Below are 25,793 nucleotides of genomic sequence, written 5' to 3'. Positions count from 1 at the left end.
TTGAGAAAGAGGAGCTGGGCGTTCAGCAAACTTTGGTTATTCAAAACACTCAATCCCAGCTGGATTCCACCTCCTTCCGTGCTGGTCCCTTCCACTAGTGAGCTGCTTGCACCCTCCCCTCAGCCCCAGCATGGTCAACAGTCCCCACCCTGGTCCCCATGTTGTTCCTTCTCCAGCTGCCTCTGACTAGGGCCTAACAACTGGGAGGCCACTGAGCCTCATGACCTGCTCTGAACGTACAGAGACGGAAGCTCTGAGCAGGAAGTGCTGAGGCATGGGGTGAGCATGAGGGCGGGGGCTTTGAGGAGGGGAGTCCTGCCTCCCTGGGCAGGAGCAGTGACCACAGTCCCCCACAGCAGGCAAGCGGGAGGAGACTGATTTAAAAAGCAGATGGGCCTCAGGCCGGAGCACTCAGCTCTGCACCCAGCCACGGCCACCCACAGGGCTCTAAGAGCTCCCAGACTTCCGGACCCACTTGGGGCAGCTGCCATGTGAGCCCAGACTGGCTCTCCTCCTTCCTTTCTTCCTCCTGCCCGCCTGTGCCTGCCCAGTCTCTGCAAAGAGGGACAGACGCTTGACACCATGTCTCTGCTCAACCCTGTCCTGCTGCCCCTCCAGGTGAAGGCCTACCTGAGTCAAGGGGAGCGCTTCATCAAGTGGGACGATGTGAGTGTGGCAGGGGCGGTGGGCTGCTGGGGTCCTGGGGTGGGGGGTCCAGGACATTAGAGGGTTTTGCTCACGTGGGTGAGTTGGTTTATGGCTGCCAGGACCCAGGCATATGTGTAGCTTGGCCAGCAGCTGACACAACTGCCTGGGTAAGCAAGCCTGGGGGTGAGGGTGTGTGCCCCATTGTGTGTCCTTGGGTTGCATGTGAGAGGAGGGTAGTCTGCCGCAGTGGTCACAGGAGAATGTTTCTTTGGGACTGGGTCTGGGTCTGGGTCTCCTCCCCCATGGCTGCCAAGAAAAGCCAGTTTGTTGCTCCTGCTTGCATTAGTGGGAGGAAATTGGGCCCCAGAGCTGATGCAGGGCCGCAGGAAGAGGTAGCCAGGCCCTACTCTCAGCACAGACACCCCACTCTTGCCCCAGACTGGAATCCTTCACTGCCCCCCCCCCACCTGGCCAGGAACACCTTCTCACCCCAGAGCTGCTGAGAAACTGCCACAAAAGGGCCTGGGTACCCTGGTGAGAACCAGGGTGGGGGTGGGGTGCTGGGCTCCCCTGTTCTGGGAGGGAGCTGACTGACTTCTGCTTCTGCTGACTGCTCCTCCTGCCTCCTGCTGCCAGCCTGTCTACAGGGAAGGGGAAAGCCCCACATTGCCCACAGCTCTGTCTCCACTGTGTCTGCTCCTTCCCAAACTGGGACCTACTTCCCAGCCTCTGGCCCTCTGAGATACCTGCTGGAGGCCAGGGCTTCTCTCTGGGCAGGTGAGGAGAACAACATGAGATGCCTCCTCAGGGCGGGAGGCTGCTGGGCAGGTCCAGGGAGGAGTCAGAGTGGCTGATCTGAGGAAGGTTGGAGGAAGAGAATAGGAAAGCTCTGTGGGGAGGGGAGAGGCCCCTTCCAGCCCTGGGTGTGAGTGAAGGCAGGCTGGGGCTCTGGGCCTTCAGAGCTAGGCTAGCTGAGTAATGTGATTGCCCAGACTGGTGGTGGTGGGGGGGGGGGCGGTGTGGTGGCTCAGAGAAGGCTTCCAGCTTCCCTAGGAGAGGTGTGGTCGGGTCTGACAGGTCCTGGGAACCTGTGGAATGAGGGAAGTGGCTCAGAATGAAAAATGAAGTAGTCTCTCTCAGTTCCTCTGGGAAGTGTATGTAATCTGACTGGGGAATCACTAGGGGTGGGACAGGCAAGCCCACACCTGGGGAGCTGGTAGGGTACACCTCCCCAAGGATCCTGACTTCCATGGGCTGGGCCACCCCAACCCCAGTCTCCGGCTCTATGCACCCGTGAGACATGGTCTGCTCTCAGCCCAGTGGGCAGTTCACCTGGGTATGCTGTGCCATGTTGGGCTGCAGGTTTTCTGAAAGGCCTGTGACAGAATTCTCCGCTCCTCCTCTAAGGCTCGTGGGGGGCTGGGAGGGTATGGGGGTGCCGAGAGGGAGGGAGGAAAGGAGTCCCAAAGTTCCTCATGGAATAGATGCCACCATGATCTCTGGGCCTGGCAGAAAGCTCAGGTGGTTCTTTCTCCAAATAAGAGGTGAAGAAGTCATTACCAGCGGCCTCCTGAAACAGACATGGGCTCCACTTCCTGTAGCTTTGGATTCTTTGTCCCTTTCTCTCACAGGCCTTCTCTAGACCCTGTCAATGGTCTGGGGTCAGAATCTGGGGGTTCGGGCACATCTAGCACAGTGGGGTCTCTTTGCTGTCCACAATCAGCCCGTCTGTCACCCACTCGTTTTCTGGGGCAGGAGTCAGACTGATACAGCCCACAACTGCAGGGGTAACTAAGCTCTCCAAGCGAAGTTCAAACCCTTCACCTGGTTAAGGGACAGGATCAGGTACCCCCATTCCTCTGACGGGGTGGGAGGATGAAGTTCACAACACAACACAGCTTTCTCCAGAATTAGCCTCCTCAAAGTGTTCTCCTTCTCCTACATTCTAACCACCCCTGATTGGAGATTTTCTTGGGCTGTTGCCTTTGTAAATTCGGCATTTGTCTGGGTTTGCTACACGACTACCAAGCTTGGCTGGACACTTCCGCTACCATATCTTGCTATGGATGCGTACAAAGGCCATTACGATGAAAGGCAGCCTGTTGGTTCTGTGAGTGCGGCAGGAATTCAGAAGGCTAGTGCATGCCTCTGCCACTTGTGCCTTCAGCAGACACAGGGCAAGGTTGCTCATGCTCCGGTTCAGTGTCTGGCACAGGCTTGTTTCCCCAGAGCCCCCCAGACCCCAGGATTTCCCAGATGGGCTCTGAGTTCTGCAGAGCCACCCCATTGTTACAGCAGGTTTCAGGGAGGGCTTTGCAAAAGAGATAAGGTTGGGTGGGTCCTTGAAGGTATTGATATTTATCAGGCAAGGAAGGCTTGGAGGTGGGAACACACTTGGTGTGTCTGTGGGATGGTTGGGGTGGGGGACATTCATGGAGGGGGCTTGCGGGAAGCTAGCACGTCTTGGATCGTGCAGGGCCTTGCACACAGGTGTGGGGGCTTGGACCCTGGGCTCTCACTGTGCGAATTCTCCTGGGGGTAGCACGGAGTTTTGGGAGAGGCATTCTGCTCCTTCAACTAAGCTGTGGTCCTTGAAAACAGGGTGAGATGGATGCTAAGACCCTGTTCGGGGTCTAAATGGAGACCCTCTATTTGGGGTTTAGGGGGAAAACCTCTTCTCTTCCAGAAATGCCATCTCCAATCCTCTACCCCTCCCCACCCCTGGTTCATCATTTTTAAAGCTTATGCCCAGCCCTTAGCACTGGGGAACAAAGGGAAATGTCTAGAAATTCCTGGATGACCACCTTCGAGGACACGGTAAGCTCTGAAACTCCTGGCCTGAGCCAGGGAGAGCGGGCCTGAAGTCTCGGAGCAGAATGCTGACGCCTTCTCTCTCTAGGACACTGCAGTAGCCCTCCCAGTTATCCTACGTGTGGACCCCAAGGGCTACTACCTGTACTGGACATATCAGAGTAAGGTGAGGCAGCCCCCACCTTCTGTGATCCTGAGTTCCTGCTTCTCCAGGGACCCAGGGACTGAGAGCAGCCCATGGAGTGTGGCTGAAGCCAAAGCTACGAAAGGCCTGGCCGTGACCCGGGGGGTCTCCTGTGGGCAGGGGCTATGTGCTTAGGGAGGGAGGATGCAGTCACTCCAACCATGGCTGCCTCAGGCGCAGACACGCCGGCCTTAGCATCCCTTGGAGAGAGAGACAAGAAAATCCCTTGGAGAGAGAGACAAGAAAAAAGCTGCCGTGGAGGGCTGACCCTCCACCTGTGGGCCTGAGTAAGCCTCGAGGGCCTGGAGAGCCTGGAGAAGGGCCTGCTTGAGCGGCAAGGAGGGAACAAATATGGGGGAGGGGCTGGGATGGGGGCGCTGAGACAGCAGGCCTCAGTTCCTAGGGCAACTGAGTGGCCAGGGTGGAACGGCCAGAGAGGAAGGGAGGGTCCCGTGGGTGAGGATAATCTATCTGATCGCCGGGAAGGGAGGTTGGGGTCTGGGCAGCCTAGCCTGTGTGTCCAGAAAGGGAAATTGGCCAAGATATGGGGGAGGGAGGGTAGCAGCTCCCTTTGCCCTCCTCGTCATTCTTGACCTGACCTTTAGGTCCAAATCCCTTCTTTGCTTCCACTGGGGCACTCTAGGAAAAGGAGTTTCTGGATATAACCAGCATCCGGGACACCCGCTTTGGGAAGTTTGCCAAGATGCCCAAGGTAGGCAGTCTCCTGTGACCACATAGCTCCAGGGAGCCAGGGCAGGAGTCCCTGTGGGGGTGGGGACACTGATTTCTAAGGGCTCCCTGGCTGGGAAACAGGGGTACCCTCTGAGCCCCAAAAGGGGTGCTGCTGCTCCTGGGCTTGCCAGAGCTCCTGGATCAGGGCACTGTGGCCAGCTCCAGCCCCTAGAGCACTCCGGGCCCTCTGGGACATGTTGCTTATAGCTCCTCACCTCCTGACTGGTTCCCCTATATTTGCCTAGTGTTGGTAGGAAATTGAAGGGAAGTAGGATTCCTTGAGGCTGGGAGCTAAGAATTCATTCTCCAAATGCAAAATGGCAGACAAAATACCTGACAGCGCTGTCAGGCCTCACCGTCTTGGTTAATTTCTGCCTGTGGGCCTCTCCCTGCCCACCCCAGAGTCGGGGAGTGGAAGATCTGAGGCCCTGGCTCCTCTGATACAGATGGGATTCTGTCCCGGGGGTCATCATTCAAGGCTAACCATGCTACCGCTTGCTACAGAGCCAGAAGCTCCGGGATGTCTTCAACATAGACTTTCCTGACAACAACTTCCTGCTGAAGACACTCACTGTGGTGTCGGGTCCTGACTTGGTGGACCTCACCTTCTACAACTTCGTCTCCTACAAGGAGAATGTGGGCAAGGTGTGCCGGGGGCTTGGCACCTGGAAGAGCTTGGGCTTCTTGATAGGCAGACATTCGCCATGGGGTGGTGGGGGGCACCTTTGTCTCAGGGGCCTGACTGCTGTGTTTTGGGGTCCTGCAGGACTGGGCAGAAGACATACTGGCTCTGGTGAAGCACCCACTGACAGTCAACGCCCCCCGCAGCACCTTCCTGGACAAGATGTAAGTGCCTGCTCACTTAGCCTTGGTGCGTGGGGTAAGTGCCAGTCTTGGGCCTTGACTGGCTATTTCTGCCCCACCAGGTTGGTGAAGCTCACAATGCAGCTCAACCCTGAAGGGAAGATTCCTGTTAAGAAGTGAGAGTCCCTGACTCCCTCCTCACCCTCGCCCTCTTCTCCTAAAGCCCTCTCTCTCCAGGCCTGACTCCTCTCTTTGCCTCGTGCCCTTTCTGCTTCAGTTTTTTCCAGATGTTTCCGGCTGATCGCAAGCGGGTGGAAGCTGCCCTCAGTGCCTGCCACCTCCCTAAAGGGAAAGTGAGTAGTCCTCTCGCCCCCCATCATTTTCCCTCCACCTGAGCTGGTTCTGACCTGAGGACAACTTGGCCAGCCCTGGTGGGGTGGGGAGGGCAGGAATGACAGTGTAGTCCCAGCCCACAAAGCCAGGAGTTTCTGATGCTAGAGAGAGAACCAGAACAAGGGGCATGATAGGGGCCAGGGTCGGAGTAGGTCAATCTGCACCCACCAGATGTGCGGGTGTTGGTGGGTGGGGGTGGGAGGGGTGGGGGAGAAGCAGTGGTTGGTGATCTTGTTCAGGGCAAGCAGCAGGAGCAGATGCATTCCTGTTGGAATAGAAGTTAAGAGCAAATTTGTTTTGGGCCTCCCCGGTGGCGCAGCGGTTGAGCGCTGGGTTGCGAAGCTGCCCACGGCCTCTGCGGCGCCGGTTCGATCCCCGGCTGCTTCCCGGCCACTGGAGGAGGGTCCCACATGGCGCGCAGACCTCTCCTGCCGCCCGCTGCTCCCCTCAGCAGTGTACTTCGGTCCTTCTGCCTGCTCTGCTCCCCGCTCTGGCTCTGGTGAATTCTCTCACCCCCGCGCTTCTGACTGTACCCAGTGCATGTATAAACAAAACAAACAAACAAACAAAATAAATAAATAAAACATGCCTCTATGAAAAAAAAATAAAAAGATTTAATAAGAGCAAATTTGTTTTGCCTGGAGGAGCAAGACAGGCCGGTAGGGGCAGGAGGCAGTCTGCAGGGATCTGGAAGCTACAGAAAGCTCTTGGGGGAGGGGTTGGAGGGGGTGTGAGGAACCCCAGAACCAAGGGTAAAAGCAGCCAGGACACAGACTCCAGCTCAACAAAGGGGAAATAAATGTTTTCCTCTCTTTTTAGTGAAGTAAAAATATGTTGATTGCAAGTCGTTAATGAGGTGCCTTATGTGAACAGCAAAAAGGAGCTCTCTGGGTGGATATAGTCCTGAGTCAGGGTTCACGCTGGTCAGGGGAGTAGATCTTAACCCTCACTGGCTTTGGCAAGTGCCTCTGTATGGGGCACCACCTGCACCTCAATGAGTCTCTTCTGGTTCAATTTGGAACATTGCAAATAAATGAAAAGACCTCAGCTGATCACCTGTCCACATGAATCCCAGGGGGAGCACTTCCTCCACAGTCACAGCTCTGGGGAGCTGGTGGCCCCTTCCCTTGGTGTAGTCAATCACAGAGAAAGAAAGTGTGGGCTTGGAGAGAGGGTAGAAATGGGCTCCTGTGGGGTGGGGTCAGGCAGGGGGGTGCTCCACAGCCAGGAGGGCTTGCTGCTATCAGTGCACACCCACCCTCCTTTTCTCCTGTCTGCTGAGCTCCCTCTGTGGCCCAGGCCTCCTTATTTACCAGCTTTCCTTGTGTCTAGTAGGGGACCACTGGCTCTTTGCTTGAATTCTTTCGCCGGTGCGTGATATCTGATCTTAGGGAGTTGGGGTCTGGTCTCCTGCTCAGATCCTCTGCTCCAAGACTGATGTAGAGCTTCCAGTATGATCCTGGCCTGAAAAGCTCAGCATTCCTGATGTTCCCCTCTCTGCCTGGAGCTGTCCCTCTAGCCAGGCTCTGTGCACAGAACTGGGCCTTGTTTGTGGTTCTTAGCCCTGAGAAGGCCAGAGCAGGAGCGATCACATGACTTCTATCCCCCCAGAATGATTCCATCAATCCTGAGGATTTCCCAGAATCCGTCTATAAGAGTTTCCTCATGAGCCTCTGTCCTCGGCCAGAAATAGACGAGATCTTCACTTCCTAGTGAGTTTCTCGGGCTGGGTTAGGGATGGGGCAGGGCTGGCGGCTGGAGTTCCCACCTGCCATGCTGGGAGTCAGGCCACTCCGGAGGAGAAGGAGGTTATCCCACCCCACCCCCACTTCCCAGCCCAGGGCGTTCAGGCCTGCACGCCTCTCTCTGGCCCGCAGTCATGCCAAAGCCAAACCCTACATGACCAAGGAGCACCTCACCAAATTCATCAACCAGAAACAGCGGGACCCCCGGCTCAACACATTGCTGTTCCCCCCAGCACGGCCCGACCAGGTGCAGGGCCTCATCGACAAGTATGAGCCCAGTGTCATCAACGTGCAGAGGGGTGAGGACTAAGGGAGCCCCTTTCCCGCTGCGGCCTGTCCTGCTGGCTGTGTCCCTGATGGCTACCCCCTCTCCTCCAGGCCAGCTGTCACCCGAGGGCATGGTGTGGTTTCTTTGTGGGCCCGAGAACAGCCTGCTGGCCCAGGACAAGCTGCTGCTCCACCAAGACATGACGCAGCCCCTCAACCATTACTACATCAATTCCTCACACAACACCTACCTGACAGGTGGGCCCTGACCGCCTCGCTGCTGACCTTTCCTTGTAGGGGGCTGGTCCTGTTCCCTGAATCTTCCACAGGGGCTGTCCATGGGCTGCCAACAAGATAGACACTGATGGAGCGGGTGAGGGAGAGCTGGACTGCTCTTGAGTGACGTCCTGCCCGTGCCCCCACCCCGCCTCAGCCGGCCAGTTCTCAGGCCTCTCCTCGGCTGAGATGTACCGCCAGGTGCTGCTGGCTGGCTGCCGGTGTGTGGAGCTAGACTGCTGGAAAGGGAAGCCCCCCGATGAGGAGCCCATTATCACCCATGGCTTCACCATGACCACAGACATCTATTTCAAGGTGAGACTTGGCCTGTGGCGGCTGGTGACAGTGGCACCAGGGAGGGGCCCTGGGCCACAGCTTTCTGGGCTTGGAGGAGATGAAGCTGAGGGGAGGAATGGCCAGGAGGCCTTGGATCGGTGTGGAAACCAGAGGAGGCAGGGCCTCCGGTGCTAATCTGTGTGTGGGAACTGGGGCTGGGGGATGGATGCCACTGGTGCGGGGGAGCCTGGAGCACTGACCTCCTCTCCACCTAGTCTCTTTCACCTCCAGGAAGCAATTGAAGCTATAGCAGAAAGTGCCTTCAAGACCTCCCCCTATCCTGTCATCCTGTCATTTGAAAACCATGTGGACTCGTGCGTATCCAGGCCGTTTAACCTCTTTCTCTACCCTGTCCCTCTCTCCTGCCTGCCCTCCCCACAACTGTCCCCACCCCTGGGCCATGCCCTTTAGCTCCCTCTCCAGAGACATAAGCTCCATGGGACCCCAGGCTCTCCTGGCTATGCATCTGCCTCTCCAACCTCCTGGGCCCCTGATCTGGGTCAAGGGCAACGAAAGAATGGACAAGGAGGTTGGGGCAGAGCTGCTGAACCCCACTGCACTTCTGTCTCTGCAGACCCCGCCAGCAGGCCAAGATGGCCGAGTACTGCCGGACGATGTTTGGGGACATGCTGCTCACAGAGCCCCTGGAGAAGTTCCCTGTGAGTGAAGAAGCTCTCAGTCTCACTGTGGGCCATCTGGGCCGGGGGGTGGGGTGGTGGTGGTGCTGGGGCAGAGTGGGGCAGGTTAAGGAAGCAAATGTTCCAGAGGATGGGGTTCATTGGGGAGCATCACGGGCCTGGGATCCTGTCACTACCACAGGTGAGGCCCTGTGCTGAGCACTGGGGATACGTCGGCAACAAAGATGCAGTCGCTGCCCTCGGGTTGCTTGTCCTCTGCTAGGGTGACAGAGTAAGCTGGCCGTGACAACCCGGTGGCCGTCATGGGAGTGCTTGGGGAGTCCTGATCTGGCCTCGGGGCTCAGGGGAGGTTTTCGGAAGCAAGTGAAGCTGAAACTTGCGGGAGTTGTGGGATTTAGCTTGGTGAGAGTGAAGAGGGTGTTCCAGGCGGGTGGAACAGGCAAGAGGAGCATCCACGTTGAGGAAATGGGATAAGTTGGGCTAGGTGGGTGTTTAGCCTGGAGGGGGACGAGCGGGGGGGCGAGGCTGGATAAGTAGGCAGGGGGCACACGGAGCGTGGTGTGGATGAGGGAGCTTAGGCTCCATCCTGAAGGGAGAAGCTGGCGCTACCCTCTCCCTGTGCCATAGCTGAAACCAGGCAGCCCCCTGCCCAGCCCTGAGGATCTCCGGGGCAAGATCCTAATCAAGAACAAGAAGAATCAGTTTTCTGCCCCAGCATCCCCCAGCAAGGAGGCAGGTGGGGAGCCTGAGGGCAGCAGCCCAGCCAACACCCCTGTGGGTGAGGAGACAGGTGAGGCAACCCGGGAGGAGCAGGGTGTTGTGGGGAAGCACCTGGAATGGGAGGTGAGGCTGCAGCTGGCCCTGCCCCCAGGGCTGATGGGGCTGTGTGTGCGGCAGTGTGGACCAGTGAGGAAGGGGCTGAGCTGGAGGAGGAGGTGGAAGAGGAAGAAGAGGAAGAGTCGGGAAATCTAGATGAAGAGGAGATGAAGAAGATGCAGTCAGATGAGGTGGGTGGGAACAGCCACCCCGACCCCCCTCTGCCCTCACAGAGGCCTCCATGCAGGGCATGCCTGGGCTCTCTCCCGTCCTCTTCTCTACCCTCCTCTCGACTCCCTAGGGTACAGCGGGCCTGGAGGTGACGGCGTATGAGGAGATGTCCAGCCTAGTCAATTACATCCAGCCCACCAAGTTCATCTCCTTCGAGTTCTCTGCCCGTAAGTTGCCGTGGGGACGAGGGGTGGTATGCTGGAGCTTAGGCTAGACCAGGAGAAGGCCCTCAGGAAGTGAGCACTGAGCAGCTCGACGGGTGGGGGTAAGTGAAGGGGCCTCTTCCCCCTTCCTTGGACTTGGGCCTTGTCTATAAATACTCAGCAGAGGAGTCAGGCAAAGCACTGTTTAAGTGGCGGTGGCTCCCAGCTTCCAGACGCTGTACTGAGGAACTTGGCACCAAGTAGAATGCTCTGGATTGTGTCGGTGACAGGCAGGTCATTTATGACAGGTCACCTCAGCCAGGCTGGCTGTGACTCGCAGGGCTGAGCTGTGCCTTGGTCCCAGGGTACGAGAACTCCAGGAGGGGGTGGAGGCAGAGAGTGTGGCCCTTGCACATCTGGCCCTGTACCCTTCCTTTTGTGTACATGCCCATTATTTACCGTAATCCTCCCCACACACATGCACAGGGTCCCCTCCCCCCACCCTCTGAGCACATCCCGGATGTGAACACTCTCTCCCATACACACCACACAGTGTATACCTTTGCGGGCTTCACTTCTCACCCCTGCGCCCATAGCTGCCCTCCACCTGTGCCCACTGTGCCCTTGGTGTGGACCTCTCGCCCTGTCCCCGCCCCATGTTCATTCATAGCTCACACACCTCACTCCCTCCGCATCAGCATGATCCTGACGCCCTGGGCCCCTCCTAGTACATCCCCACACCTTCTGCCCCAGTCAGGGATTCACCCCTCATTCTCCGGGACTGAAGCACATACCCTTTGCCCACACACAGTTACCCACACAGATTGCACATACCCCCTCTGGGCTTGGCCCCCTAAACTTTCAGGCCTCGGTAGAAACATTAGTTCAGAGGCATCTCTGTGATGGAGGGAGCTGCCCCAAAGAGGGGAGAGGGCTGAGGGAGGGGACAGCCTGATGTGGACTTCTCCTCCCGTTCCCCCTATGCAGAGAAGAATCGGAGTTATGTCATCTCCTCCTTCACAGAGCTCAAGGCCTATGACCTGCTGTCCAAGGCCTCAGTGCAGTTTGTCGAGTATCCTTGAGGCCTCAGAAGCCAGGGGCCATGGTTGGTGGAGAAAGTTGGGGAGGGCCTGGGGACAAGGGGGCTGTTGGGTCCTCCTGGTGCAGGTGGCCACAGGCCCAGCTCCTATACTCTGGGGGCAGCTACAACAAGCGCCAGATGAGCCGCATTTACCCCAAGGGCACCCGCATGGACTCCTCCAACTACATGCCCCAGATGTTCTGGAATGCTGGCTGTCAGATGGTGGCCCTCAACTTCCAGACGATGGGTGAGGGCACTCCCGGGCCCCTGAAAACTTGACCCGGTCCCTACCTCTCCCTTCCATGCCCCTTCCCTAGAGGGGCGCAGACTGGGGTGTCCTGAGGCTGTTTAGCCTCTGGGGCCATGCCCAGGCATGTGAGTGTCAGGGCACAGGTGCATGTAGGACAGCACATGCTGACAGGACCTGTGCAAAGACCCCACGTGCCGGTGTGAATCCTGGCTGCTCTGCCTGAGTGGGTCTGTGGGGTCACCTGCCCCATTGGCCGAACTCCCACCATGATGTGGTCATGGGTTTGCTCCTGCCGATTTCACATGGTGGACTTTTACTGTGAGATGAGATATCCGAAGGCACCAAGCTGGAACTTGGGGAAGCCTCATCTCACTGTCCCCCCCAAATTCCCCATTCACCAGACAGGAAGGACTGGGAAGTGTAGGGATAGAGGCTGCAGACCCAGGGCCAGAACTTCCTCACCGAGTGTCCTTGTGCCCCCAGATCTGCCCATGCAGCAGAACATGGCGCTGTTCGAGTTCAATGGGCAGAGCGGCTACCTCCTCAAGCATGAGCTCATGCGCCGGCAGGACAAGCAATTCAATCCCTTCTCGGTGGACAGCATCGACGTGGTGGTAGCCACCACCCTTTCCATTACGGCAAGGCTCGGAGCCCATGAGATGCCAGGAGGGCAGGGGTCTTGAAGAGAAAGGCTCAGGAGCCCAGCTACACCACTCCCAACCCCCTCCCTTGATATCCTGAAAACTTCAGCCCCAGCCAGTTCGAGCAGTAGCAAGTTGCCTTGGAAACTGCCTCCTCCTCAGCGCTGGAGGCTGCTTCTTTGTCCCCATGGAAACCAAGGGGAAGGGCTGAGGCTGGGTGGGGGAGGGGAGAAGAGTGGGCAGAGTGGGACAGCAGGAGCCTCAGGCCCTGGGGGAGGGCCCTGTTCCTCCCTTGCCTGGGGAGGGAGGTGGGGAGGCCCACACCTCTCCTCTGAGTGTTGGCAGCACCTTAGTTGCCAGAATTTCCCTGTTACCCCTGAGCCATGCGGCTTCAATTCAGCGGCCGGAGCTGAGTGGGTTTCTTTACAATACCTAAGAATGGATGATTCAGCCAGAGGAGTTGGAGGCCCCAGATGCCGGGGAAACGCCAGAGGTGGGGGGAGCTGACAGTGGCCTCCCCCGGGCCTTCACCCCCAGGTGATCTCTGGACAGTTCCTGTCAGAACGCAGTGTGCGCACCTATGTAGAAGTGGAGCTGTTTGGCCTTCCTGGGGACCCCAAGAGGCGCTATCGCACCAAACTGTCACCCAGCACCAACTCCATCAATCCCGTCTGGAAGGAAGAGCCCTTCGTCTTTGAAAAGGTGTTGGGGGGGCGGGAGAAAAGGTGGTGGGGCGTCTAGGGGAGGATAGAGCTGGGGTGTCTCCCCAGCTCCTGGCCTCCATTAATAGAAAAGAGAAACACTGAAAGGGACCTCCTCCATGCTCTTCCTCTCCCCGTCCCTCATCCTGTGTCCTCCAGAGTTTCCAGATTCCAAAACCAAAGTTAGGATACAGGACTCAAGTGTGAACCCCAGTTCAGGCTTCAAGGTCCCATGGAATCCTGGGTTTTTGCCCCCAGTGGCCACTCATTGGCAAAGCCGCCAAGTGCTGTCTGTACAGGACGCCCCAGCCCTGGGCTGCACATCCCGCCTTCTCAGCTGTTGGAGAGCAGCCGTGGTGTGAGCATGAGGATGTGTGTGTATGCAGCCTAGAGCGCGCCCTCTCTCCTCACCAAACCTGCAGCCTGGCCGTGTTTTCACACCGACACTAAGAATTCTGCATCCAGAGCCCAGGGGACCCTCAGGCTACTCTCCCCTCCCCAGACTGACCTGTCCCAAACTCTCCTCAGATCTTGGTGCCTGAGCTGGCCTCCCTCAGGGTGGCCGTGATGGAGGAAGGCAACAAGTTTCTGGGACACCGCATCATCCCTATCAATGCCCTGAATACGGGTAAGGATGGGAGACCTTCTTTACTCTTCCTAGAGAGGGTCTGAGCCAACAGCAGCGTCAGGAACCCAGGGGGGGCAACTTCAGGGAGGCGGCCCTGAGTCTTTACCCCCCACCCCACCCCATCCCCACCCCTGGCCCTCGGTAGCGGGGCAGGAATAATGCCCCTCCAGGAAACGACAAAGGTGGGGGCTCTGCTCACCTACCGGTATGTCTGTAATCTTCTGGAACTACTGGGGCAGTTTTCCCAATAGCTGGCACTTACTGGGAGCTTGAAGTGCATGAAGGATTTTCAACACATTCTCACTTAATTCTAACAATCACCACGGGAGACAGACACTATTAACCCCGCTTCACAGAAAGGGCAGGTCTCTGAGATTTGAAATCAACTGCCCAGGGTCACAGTCCAGAAGGTGCGCAGCCAGCCTGCACTCTGCTCTCGGACTCCAAAACCCGAAGTCTCCTGTCCCGGGCTGCTTCTGTGCCTACTGGGCAGCAGCGGACTCTGCCTCCCTGACCACCCCCATCTCTGCCAGGGTACCACCACCTGTGCCTGCACAGTGAGAGCAACATGCCCCTCACCCTGCCCGCGCTCTTCGTCTTCCTGGAGATGAAGGACTACGTACCTGACACCTGGGCAGGTAGGAGACCCTGGCATGGCGTGCTGGGAGTCCCAGGTGGTCCATTGCCCCCCCTCGTGAAGCCAGCCTCCGGCGAGGGACAGGACAGGGTATCCCAAACTAGGTGAGGAGATGGGGGCCTGCAGTTTTGTCTCCCGCTGAGCTCCGCATGCCCCTGTGCACCCAGACCTCACAGTGGCCCTGGCCAATCCCATCAAGTACTTCACTGCGCACGACAAGAAGTCCGTGAAGCTCAAGGAAGCCATGGGGGGGCTGCCTGAGGTCGGTATTGCCAGGGGGCCCTCAGGAGCTTTGCCCTTGGGTGGGAAGATGGGGAGGAGCCGAGCCCAAGCCCAGGTGGAGGGGGAGGGCCACGGAGCCACTTTCCTAACCCTAACCTGCTCCTGCCACGCAGAAGCCCTTCGCCCCCGGGGCCCCCGCCGCAGTGCAGGTCAACGAGGCTTTGGTCCCTGCCAGCAATGGGTCGCCAGGTACGCTCTTGGGTGTCTCCCGCCTCTTACCAGGGTCTGGGTCAGGACCTCAGCAGGCTGGCCCGCGTGGGCTGGCAGCTTTTTCAAAACCAGTTACTTTCTCCTGCGGAGGGAAGGAAAACCTGACGCCCCAGGGCAAGAAAGAACCTGCAGGGAGTCTACACTGCCCGCCTGGGGGCAAGGGCGCCTGGGGGAAGGCGGGGGTGCGGTGGGGGGCTGAGCTGGGCCCAGGGCTCCCCCAGCACCTGTCAACCCGTCCTGCGCCTCTTGCAGCTGGGCCCAAGGAGGAGGCCACGAAGGAAGCTTCGGGTAAGGCCTGCTGAGTCCCAAGGGTCTTGGGCACGAGGCTGGGGGAGGGGTGTCCCGGGACCCGGGGTGGCTCCCGCGCCGCGGCACACCTGCCCCCGCTCCCCGCAGAGCCCCAGACCGCCAGCCTGGAGGAGCTGCGGGAGCTGAAGGGCGTCGTGAAGCTGCAGCGGCGGCACGAGAAGGAGCTGCGCGAGCTGGAGCGGCGCGGCGCGCGGCGCTGGGAGGAGCTGCTGCAGAGGGGCGCCGCGCGCCTGGCCGAGCTGGGGGCTGCGGGCCCCGGCGCGGGCCGCAAGCTCGGCCCCGGCAAGGGCTCCCGCAAAAAAAGGTCAGGGCCGCGCCGGCACCCTGCCTCCCGCCGCGCGGACACCGGGGGCCGCGGGCTCAGGATCCGTCCTCGCGCGGCCTCTGCAGGTCCCTGCCCGGCGGCGAGGAGGCGGCGGCCGCAGGGGAGAGCCCCGAGGGCGCGGGCGTGCGCGTCCGGGAGCTGAAGGACAGGCTGGAGCTGGAGCTGCTGCAGCAGGGCGAGGAGAAGTACGAGTGCATCCTGAAGCGCAAGGAGCAGCACGTGGCAGAGGTGCCCACCGGGAAGAAGGGAGGGCAGAGGGACAGGCCGCCAAGGCCACACCTCGGGCGCAGTCAAGGGCTCCCCCCAACCCCTCCATCCTCTCCCCCAGCGAATCGCCAAGATGATGGAGCTGGCCAGAGACAAACAGGCTGCAGAGCTGAAGGTCCTCAGAGAGTCCTCAGAGACGTATGTCTGACTCTCCTCCTGTGCCTGACTCTCACCAGGAGACTCTGGCCCAACAGGACACCTCCCTGATGCCTGTCTCTCTGCAGTGACACCAAAGAAATGAAGAAGAAGCTGGAGGCCAAGAGGCTGGAGCGGATCCAGGCCATGATTAAGGTCACTGCAGACAAGATGGCCCAGGAGAGGTGAGCCCAGGTGGGGGCCCAGGACTCAAAATGTAGGCCTGGTGCTGGCCAGGAACCATTGCACTGGGAAGGGGGTGCCTACAAGTGGATGCTGACTCGATTTCCACAGATGTGCCTGTCGCTTGACTCTTGGAAGTTACTCTCACTTCTGTTCAGAGGCAAAACACAGATGCCAACTCTATTTGCCCAGAGAGAATTTAAGGGAAAGTCAAGCAGGCAAAGAGAGAGGTGAAACAGTGGGCAGCTGCTTGCCACCTGTGCTTTCCCATGCACACCTTGGTGAGGTAGCCCTCACCCCCAGTAGCCCCTCAAATCCTCCTTGGGTCCCCATGCTCACCCCTCTGGTTAGTTCCCACCCCTACTGCATATTTCTCATTTTGCCTTTACCCCGAGAAGAGCCCATCAATGCTTCCCAGAAAACTGCCCTCTCTGAAACTCTAATTTCTCTGAAACTCTAATCACCCCAACAGGTTGAAGAGAGAGATTAACAACTCCCACATCCAGGAAGTGGTACAGGTCATCAAGCGGGTGTGTAACAGCTGTGTCTTTCACACACACACACACACACACACACACACACACTATGTGTGCACTCGTGTGCTCTCCAGGGCAGGAAAAGACTGGCCCCAGCCAGGAAAGCCCCCCTGAGAACTGGAGCTCCCCTGGGGATTAACAATAGTAACAGAGCTCCTACCTACTGCACCCTGACTCTGTGCCAGGCACAAAATCAGGTGCTTCCTGTCATCTGTCTCATGTGATCCTTCACAGCCCAGCGAGAGGAGTGCTGTTATCCTCATTTCACAAAAATTTAAAAAACTGTTCAAAGGTTAAGGAATTTGTCCAAAGTCTTACAACGCACTGGCTGGGATTGTAGCTGGATTCCCACCCAGGTTACTTGCCTGTGCTACCCTGAAAGCCTGCCTCTCACTCCCGCCCAGATGACAGAGAACCTGGAGAAGCACCAGGAGAAGCTGGAGGAGAAGCAGGCAGCCTGTCTGGAAAAGATCCGGGAGATGGAAAAGCAGGCACGTTGCCCCTTGCCCTGTACTCAGCAAAGCGGGCCTGGTTCCAGGGGGTAAAGCCTCAGAGAGCTGCCGATGGGAAACTGGGACCCTTTTAAATAAGGCAGCTCTCAAATGAGGGGGGGATCTCTTAGTTTGGTTGGCATCCCCTCTCCTGAGAGGTCCTCTGGTGGGCTCTGCTACCCCCCAACTCCCACCACACCCCATTCTCCTGGGAACTCTGGACAAACTGGGTACCACCTTGTTCCATGGTCCCAGGGAGGGTGGGTGGGCAGGAAGCACCACCTAAGCCAAACAATGGTCTTTGCTGTCCCCACAGTTCCAGCAGGAGGCGCTTGCAGAGTATGAGGCCAGGATGAAGGGCCTGGAGGCTGAGGTGAAGGAGTCGCTGAGGGCCTGCTTCCCTTTGGAGGCAGCGGACAAGCCTCAGGGACACTTTGGGGCTTCCAGGGAGCAATACCCATTCATGGCAGAGGCAGAGACCCTGGAGAGCCGCCTCTGATGCTCCCGGCCCATGGCAACACTCTGCAAAGAAGATCAGACTCTTTGCTCAGAGGCCCCCCGGCCCCCCCAGAAGTCCCTCAAATCCTCCTTGGGGAGGATCCATCCGCCCACTAGGAAAGGGCCCAGCACTCTGGGGCTGAGGGAAGCTGGGGCTCTCTTGGATACCAGAGACCCACTCCTCGATAGCCAGGCTACAGGAGAAGAGCTGGTCACCTTCCGCCTCGCAGACGGCTGCTCCAAGCTGGCTTCCTGCTCCTCATTCTCCCTGGATGGGGAGGCAGGAAGTGGGTTCCCGGCCTCACTCTGCCTTTCCCTAGCCATGCCCCACTGAACTGAACTTACTCACAGAGCATGAGGCCTGGCCATCTGCGCTCTCCTCTCTACCACTTGTAGCTCCAGCGGGACCAAACCCCCAACCTTCCTACTACAGGTGGGCGGCTCACCTAGGCTTCTAGGCCCGTTTCGGGCTCGCCCTGAGTGGGCTTTGTCATCAGCACCCTGATATAGAGCCTGGCACTACCTCCAGGCTCCCTGGAGTGACTCCTCCAGGATGCCATGCTGCAGTCCCTGCCCTCGCCTCCTGCCTCTGGTGCAAGGGAGGCTGGAAAAGCTGCCTCCACGTCTGGCCTTCAGGCCACTGAGGCAACTGGGACTGTGCATGGTGGTGTGGGCCCCTCCTACCCAGAGCCTGGATCCCCCCTTTTCCTAGGCCTGGGGGGTATGTTGCAGCATGTACCCCTGCTCAGGCTGACTTCCAAAGTCAGCATCATGCTCTCTCCTGCCTGAACTCTATTTATTTTTATTTTAATTATTATTTTAAATTCTATTTCATAGAAGCATGCTTTCCTTCTTTTTGGAATGGAAGTATGATTTCCTCCTACTATAGAACCCCGCCCAATACTTCTGCCTAAGCCTGACCTGTTCTATAACTCAGAAAAGGGGGGTGGGGTGGAGGAAGGAGTAGAGTGCCCTCGACATGAAGCCAGCTGGGGAAAAGCCTTGGGAACGGAGCCTGGGGCAGGGTCTCTTCAGGAGCCCTGTGGAACAGCCCTGCCTCTGTGCTTAAGAGGATATATTTGGCCTCTGCTGGTCCTGCTGCCACAACCATCGGAAAATAACCCCCCTCTTCCCCAGGTCCTCCCAGGACCTTCAGGGTCTCCACCCTTAGGGCTGGAGCAAATGAGTCTAGTGCGAAGGCGCCCTCCGGCCTGCCTGGCAGCTGTAAACCTTCACACCATCCCGGCCCTTCAGGCAGGTTTAGAGCGGTCAGATTCTCAGGCCCTTGTGGTAGCTCTGGTGACCCCAGCACTTGTGGTATAGGGGCTGGTGGGCAGCTGTCCCTGCACCTATGGCATGATCCTAACTCCCAAATGGGGACAGGCACTGGCTTGGGAGAAGGAGGGCGGATGGTGATTCTGGGAAGAGGTTGTTTTCTTATCAGAAAGTTAGAGCAGATGCCATTAGCTGTGAGCACCTGTGCCTTCAGAATATAAACAGGGACACCCCCTGGGGGGGCCTCATCTCTGGGATCCTAGCAATCCCTGACTGCAGCACGAAGCTGGGGGGCCTGCCATTGATGCCTGTCTACACACTGGATGCAGCTGAGATGAGGTGGGGGTGGGGGGTGACACCTCTTCCCCAGGGCAGCAAACTGTCTTCAACCCTCCAGTTGGCCTCTCAGGTGTCCCATCCTTCCCCACCCCTAACCCTCAACCCCCCCTCAATCCTCAACCACACAGGGATGAGGATTCAGGCCGAGAGAAACCCACTGTGCCAGGCGCAGGGCAAAAGCCAGAATCTGAGCCAAATAGAGTCCACTGGGCAGTGCCCCAGCTTCTGCCAGTGACTGCTCTGGGGAAGGAGAGGCTGCCTTCCCATGGCTTCTCAGGTCCAGGCAGAGTCTCTGGGCCCCCAATCTGTACTAGGAAGCCCAAGATGGGGAAGGGGGTGGGACCTGCCACCTAGAAAGACACAGCAGGCTGGGGGCTTCCCGTGTAGTCAGGCCCAGACACTTCCCACCCTGCTTTCTGTTCTCAGAACAAAAGAGTAAAGTGCCCCCTGGGAAAATGCCAGTCTCTGGGCCCTGGAGATGAATTAATCACAGGCTTCAGGGCTGTTCAGAGGAAGAGTTGATGCCCTCCCTCAGGGCACAGGGCAGGTGAAAGGCACCTGGGTTCCATTCCTGCTGTGTCTCTGTGGGTTGGGGCGAGGCACCGTGTCCATTCAGTTTCACCATTTGCAGACAGAAAAGGGTCTCTACCCTCCTCTCAGTCCCACTGCTGACTCAGACGCCAGAATCCCCTGCTGACTCACCCCGCCCCCTGCACCTCCCCCCACCCCCACCCCTAGAAGCTCTCTGGATCTCCCAGCCTCGTGCCACCAGGCCCAGCCCTGCTGAGCTGGTGCAACGTGACAGGGTGAGGGGGCTGGTAACAGTTGAGGAGGAAAGAAGGGGGCCTAGTGGTGGGGGCAGCTGCAGACGGAGTGACAGACTGCAGACCTGAGCCGCCTCTGGGAGGAAGCCCTTTTGCCAGCCTGGGGCCTGCAGGGGAGAGGCTCAGCAGGTGGGAGGGGAGTGTGGAGTGCCTGCCTGTCCCTGCCTGCTTCAGTTCCATCTCCTGTCAGCCTTCAGCTCCCTAAGCGACAGCTTCTAATTCCGGCTGTTGGTGCCTCTGTGCTCTGCAGCAAAGTCTCAGCTTTTTTTCAGCTTTGCTATTTCTTTTCTGTTCAGAACATACTGAGCCCACAGGAAAGTCGGAGCAAAGGCTCCAGGACCTGAGACCTGGAAAGCAACCCTTCCACCCCACCCCACTACAGGCCTGGCCCTATTGGTGATGCCAGCTGGGGTGAATGGAACTGGCTGCTCCTTCCCAAGAGTACCCAGCATGGCGTTCTCCGCCAGGCCAGGGTGAAGCCCTGATGGGGACCTGCCTCAGCTCTTCTTCCTGGGAACTGTTTCCATCCTCCACTGGGAACAAAGACTTAAAGGAGCTAGAGCTGTCCCAGGGAGGCGCAGAGAGGAGGGGGCATGGTTCTTTAGGACCCATGAGGTATCTATTCCAAGTGCCTGCGGCTGCCACCCTCCACCCAGGGAGTGTCACTGCCTGGCTTGTCAGGTGGCCTGCCACACACAGATTCCAGGGGAAACCCCTCCCCTGAGCCTGGAAACAGAGAGAGAAGGCAAGAAAGCAATTTCCCCTATCCTGTAGAAGAGGGAAATTGAGTCATGAAAGGAAGCAAAACCTTTCTTCTGCTAAGTAAAGAGGGAGCGCTTTCCTGCATCCATACTGGAGCTGGAGAGTCTATGACCCACTCCTGGGTGACACCTCAGGAAGGGTTCCCAGGTTCTGGGTGGATTGGGCTTTCTGCACCCAGAATTATCCTGCAGTACTTTACTGATACTCTAGCATTATCTTGCAAGGAGCAGATGGGGCCAGTATTATGGGCCTCATTTTGCAGTTGCGAATATGTAGGCAGGAACCACACCACTAGTAAATGCCTTCAAGCTGGGACTTTTTTTTTTTTAAGATTTATTTATTTATGCATACAAGAACTGGGGTACAGGCCAGAGGTGTGTGTGGGGGTGAGAGGATTCACCAGAGACAGAATGGGGAACAGAACAGGCAGACTGACTGAAACACACTGCTGAGGGGAGCAGCGGGTGAGCCAGGACAGGTCTGCCGCGCCATGTGGGTAGCTCCCTGCCCGGGGATTGTGCTGCAGTAGCTGTGGATTGCTTCATAGGTTGCGTCTTACCCCCTTGCACCACCAGGGAGGCCCTAAGCTGGGACTTAACTCTAAGGTGGGGCCTCCCTGGTGGCACAGGCGGTTGAGCACCTCACTGTGAAGCTGCCCGCAGCCTCTGCAGCACAGGTTCAAACCTGGCCGGCCAGCGAGAATCTCACATGGTGAAGCAGACCTCTTTTGTCTCAACCGCTGCTCCCCTCAGCAGTGTATTTCTTCAGTCTGCCTGTTCTGTTCCCTGCTCTGGTGAATCCTCTCACCCTCCCGCCTGTACCCCAGTTCTTGTATATATATATATATATATAAAAAGGCCAAAGATGGTGTCCTTTCATGCCCACTCTGTCTCTGGTGAACCCTCTCACCCGCCCCCCACACCTCTGGCCTGTACCCCAGTTCTTGTATGCATAAATAAATAAATAAATCTTAAAAAAAAAAAAAAAAAAAAGATGGTGCCCTTTCTGCGACACCATGAGAGAAAATTGGCAGAACTCTGAGAAGGGGGGTTTCCGCCAGGAGAGAGGAGGGTGGGAGCCTGCACCATGGCTGGGGCCCAGGTGTGGAGTGGAGGGATGGACTTCCCTGGAGTCTGGGAGCTGGAGAAAGGCAAGAAGCTCGCTCAGGGTGCAGGGCCCTGTTCTCACTTTGCCACTCACCCATCAGGGCCCACTGTATTCTTTCCAGAGGCAGATCCCCGCCTCACTCCAGCTGTTTCCCTGGGGATGCTAGTCCTGCAAAGTGTCTTGTCACTGCTCTGGCTAGGCTGAAGTCTCCTTTATTTTCCCCATTTCTTGTATCATGGAAAGGGATCCCTTAAAGCGGTCCTTAATATTGTCCCCAAAGGCATTTTGCCCTGCTCCTCTGTAGTTGCTTCAATCTGGGGCAGCTTCCTTATTTCTTAGCAGCCAGAGCCCACACACCCTTGAAGACCTCTTCAGTTCTGGAACTGCCTCCTCCCACATCTCTAGCCCACTTCCCTTAAGGACTGTCTCAGTTGTATTTGAGGCTGTATTCAGGCTCAGGCCATAGGTCACCTACACTTTTTATGCCTGGTCTTGATCTCTCCCATCCAGAACCCACCCTTCTGCCTCTGTGTTTCCCACAACAGGCAACACAATAACTGGCTCATGAAAGGGTTCAATAAATCAATTCTGTAGTTGAGAGCCTCCCCTGCGGCGCAGGGGGTTGAACGCAGTGAAGCTGTCCGCAGCCTCTGCAGGGCGGTTCAATTCCAGGCCCCTGCCAGGGAGCTACCCACACGGCGCAGCAGACTTCTCCTGCCTCACCCGTTGCTCCCCTCAGCAGTGCATTTCGACAGTCCGTCTGCCTGTTCCCCACTCTGTCTCTGGTGAATCCTCTCGCCCTCCCGCACCTCTGGCCTGACCCCCCCCCCGCCAGTGCTTGTATAAATAAATAAATCTTAATAAATACACAAATACATAAATTCTGTAGTTGATACCCGATGCACTTCTTATTTTCCGACCCCACACTCCCTCCCACCTGCCCTGGCTCTGCGGGGGGGCCAGACTTACCACCACAAGCCTCGCCCAGCCCCCTCCCCCAGGGCCCAAGCAGACCAGAGGGGGTGCAGTCACTTTCCCACTGGTTGCTGACTCGGGTCTCCTTCCTCTCCGAAAGGCTCAGAGCGGCCAAGGTCCGAGGCCTGCGCTCTACGGGGGATTTTGTGACGCGGACAGGGGGGAGCCTTGTGTGCAGATCTAGCACTTTCCGGGGCGGCGGTGGGTCCCGAGGCGGCGCCCCAGAGTTGCTCGTGCGGCGGCAGCACTGGGGATGCTAAAGCGGCGGCTCGGCGCCTCTCGGCTCTGCCGGCTCCTCCGCCGCCCCGCCGGGAGCTGGCATGCGGGCGCCTAGTCGGCACTGGAGACGTCTGAGGTGGGAGCGCGCCCCACCCCCGCTGCGAGTGAGCGTGTGCGGGAGGAACAATCGTGTGTGAGTGCGTGATGCGCTACACTTCGAGTGGCAGTTCCCAGCCAGACTGAGCGCCCCCCCTCCTCGCGCACAACGTAGGTACCCCTCCCCCAAATGGCTCCCCGTCTACTTTTCGCGTCACCCCCAACTCGGTTAAGATCCAGCCCCGCGCGCATGGGATCGCGTTTCCTTCCGCCCAGACCCCTGCGGCAGCCCTCGGCTTTCCCCGACGGGTCGAGGGAACGCGCTCCCGCCAGTTTCGGAGGCGCTCAGGGCCCCGACTCCGGAGGGGGCGGAGGGCGGGGAGAGAAGACTGTGACTTTGGGATTGGTCGGGTCGGGTGCATGTGTCCCCCAGCGAGCAGCCCCCGCCTTCGCCCCGCAACCGCCGCGGCAGCCCCAGGGGAGCGCGGAGGAGGAGCCGCTCCCCGACATCGTGGCCCACGGGAGGGTGGAGGTCAGGGGCGGCCTCCCCACCGCGTCGGCTGCTGCCGGGACGTCTCAGCCCGCTGCCGGGGCAGCCATCGCCATGGAGACCCCCGGGACCATAAAGCCAGGGCTCCGGGCGGGCGGCGGCTCCCTCGCCGTTGAGCCCCCCAAGTAAGGAGCAAGCGCCCCGGCGTGGCGCGGCCCCCGCGAGAGGGGAGGAGGCGGAGGAGCGGCGCCAGCAGCTTGAGGAGCGGCGCGCCCCGCCAGGGCTGGAGGCAGGCGCGCTCCGCGGGCGCCACCGTCTCAGCGGGGGAGCGGGGCCGCCCCGGGCGCGGTGAGTGGCGCGGCTCCCGGCCACAGGGACGGAGGGCGCCGGACGCGGGGAAAGCCCGGGAGACTCAGGCGGGGGCCGCGCCTGGGCTCCCGTCGTCTCGCGGCGGGCGAGGCGCGGAGCTCGGAGTGGCCAGAAGCCGACACCTCCAGGCGGGAAGCCCGGGGCGCCGCCGCAGGATTCCCGGCGGGAGCCCCCAGAGCGGCGGGCCAGCGGGCGCCTCCGGGGGCCGAGAGTGGGACCCTCGGGACCCGCGGCCGCGGCCGCCCCCGCGCGGAAGGAGCCACCCCGGAGCGCCAGCAGGGGCCGGGGCCCGCGGGGCGCGGAAGCAGGGCGCCCCCGTGCGGAGCTGCCGGGCCGCCTGGGCGCGGCGGCCGGGGCCATGCTCAAACCCAAGGACCTGTGCCCCCGGGCGGGGACTCGCACCTTTCTGGAGGCCATGCAGGCGGGCAAAGTGCACCTGGCGCGCTTCGTGCTGGACGCGTTGGACCGCAGCATCATCGACTGCCGGGCGGAGCAGGGGCGCACGCCGCTCATGGTGGCCGTGGGGTTGCCGGACCCCGCGCTGCGCTCGCGCTTCGTGAGGCTGCTGCTGGAGCAGGGCGCGGCCGTGAACCTACGGGACGAGCGCGGCCGCACGGCGCTCAGCCTGGCCTGCGAGCGCGGCCACCTGGACGCCGTGCAGCTGCTGGTGCAGTTCAGCGGCGACCCCGAGGCGGCCGACTCGGCGGGCAACAGCCCGGTGATGTGGGCTGCGGCGTGCGGCCATGGCGCGGTGCTCGAGTTCCTGGTGCGCTCCTTCCGCCGCCTCGGCCTGCGCCTCGACCGCACCAACCGGGCGGGCCTCACCGCGCTGCAGCTGGCGGCCGCCCGAGGCCACGGGACCTGCGTGCAGGCCCTCACCGGGCCCTGGGGCCGGGCAGCCGCGGCCGCCGCGGCCCGGGGCTCCAACTCCGACAGCCCCCCGGACCGCCCGGCCCCCGCGCCCAGCCCCGAGCGCCGACGACCCAGCCCCCGCCGCCTGCCGCGGCCTCTCCTGGCTCGCTTCGCGCGAACGGCCGGCGGCCACGGCCACGGCGGCGAGGCCGGCGCTGGGGGCAAGAGCTCCGGCCGGCACCGAGCGCAGGGCGGCGAGCGACCCGAGCTAGGCCGCAGCATGAGCCTGGCACTGGGCGCCGTCACCGAGGAGGAGGCGGCTCGACTGCGGGCGGGCGCCCTGATGGTCCGGCCACACTCCCCCAGGCTGCGGGGACCGGGCGGTGGCGCTCGCAGGAGGTGCTGGAGGGAGCGCCCCCGGCCTTAGCGCCAGCCCCGATCGGCCTTAGCCCTCACCCGGAGGGGGGCCCGGGCTCCGGCCGCTTGGGTTTGCGCCGACGCTCCACGGCTCCAGACATCCCCAGCCTCGTCGGGGAGGCCACCGGGTCGGAGAGCGGCCCGGAGCTGGAGGCCAACGCGCTGCCACACTCGGCGCCGGGGCCTCAGCCCTGTGACGCCGGCGCGGAGGCCGTGGTGCTGCGCGCTCAGCGGTAAACGGCGTCGAGGCTGAGCCCTGCGGCGCCGCGCGGCCGTCTCCGCTCGTCTGGGATTTCTCTCTCGCCAGGTCCTCACATTCCTGGTAGATTCCCTGCTTTTAATCCCAGAAGCTGCTCCCACTGCCAGGGCTCGATGCCCTCACTTCGAAAGACACCCCTATCATTTCTTTTCGTGTGTGTGTGTGTGGTTGCTGGTGGTCGCTGCCCAAGTGTCTCATCTGCCCCATGGCGCGCCCTTTCCTGTCCTGGAAGGTTAGGAGACCGGTCCCGTGGACTACAGCTTTCTCGCCAGGAAGATGGACGTGCTCTCCTGGGCTCCCTTCTGGGGTTTCCCCACACCCCGGCAGCCAGGCGGGCAGAAGAGTGGCGGTGGCGCACAAAGGCCTACCCTCCCCGCTCGGCCTTGGCTTGGTAAATGATGGGGGGCCAGGTCCCTCTGGAGAGCAACTCCTGCCCCAAGAAGATGGGAGCCGGCCCCCGCCCCTCCCCTTGCGGGGAAATGCCCGTTATCTCTTGAACCAGTTTCTGGGTAATTCCAGTTCCCTCTGCCTCTGCTGGAGAGGGGAGAACTAGGGTTCCACCTCACTGACAATGGGGGGGGGGTCACTGCCCCTCCTCCCAGAGCAGGTGC

The 25,793-nt window shown here is 59.8% G+C and overlaps 2 protein-coding genes across 2 annotated transcripts; both read left to right on the top strand.

Annotated features, from left to right (window-relative positions):
- Positions 1-362: 362 nt before the first annotated feature.
- Positions 363-17,978, top strand: PLCB2 (phospholipase C beta 2). The gene is made up of 32 exons (XM_037502208.2): positions 363-666; positions 3,548-3,625; positions 4,287-4,355; positions 4,880-5,020; positions 5,142-5,221; positions 5,302-5,355; positions 5,457-5,532; positions 7,184-7,284; positions 7,450-7,616; positions 7,696-7,842; positions 8,018-8,175; positions 8,428-8,510; positions 8,771-8,855; positions 9,462-9,624; positions 9,732-9,841; positions 9,952-10,048; positions 11,012-11,096; positions 11,228-11,352; positions 11,839-11,993; positions 12,534-12,698; positions 13,226-13,325; positions 13,859-13,963; positions 14,130-14,224; positions 14,358-14,433; positions 14,707-14,742; positions 14,851-15,067; positions 15,154-15,316; positions 15,417-15,493; positions 15,580-15,675; positions 16,146-16,203; positions 16,614-16,700; positions 17,017-17,978. The coding sequence occupies exons 1-32, from the start codon at positions 583-585 to the stop codon at positions 17,197-17,199; spliced, it is 3,516 nt and encodes a 1,171-aa protein (XP_037358105.1). The 5' UTR covers positions 363-582; the 3' UTR covers positions 17,200-17,978.
- Positions 17,979-24,012: 6,034 nt separating this feature from the next.
- Positions 24,013-25,160, top strand: ANKRD63 (ankyrin repeat domain 63). Its single transcript, XM_037501740.1, is given in 2 exon segments — positions 24,013-24,862; positions 24,865-25,160. Coding segments are annotated over 2 exon segments (1,146 nt in total).
- Positions 25,161-25,793: the final 633 nt, after the last annotated feature.

Source organism: Talpa occidentalis, unplaced genomic scaffold (genome assembly GCF_014898055.3).
Source record: "Talpa occidentalis isolate TD23 unplaced genomic scaffold, MPIMG_talOcc4v2.1 talOcc4.11, whole genome shotgun sequence".
Classification (NCBI taxonomy): domain Eukaryota; kingdom Metazoa; phylum Chordata; class Mammalia; order Eulipotyphla; family Talpidae; genus Talpa; species Talpa occidentalis.
This window is presented reverse-complemented; position numbering and strand designations above follow the sequence as displayed.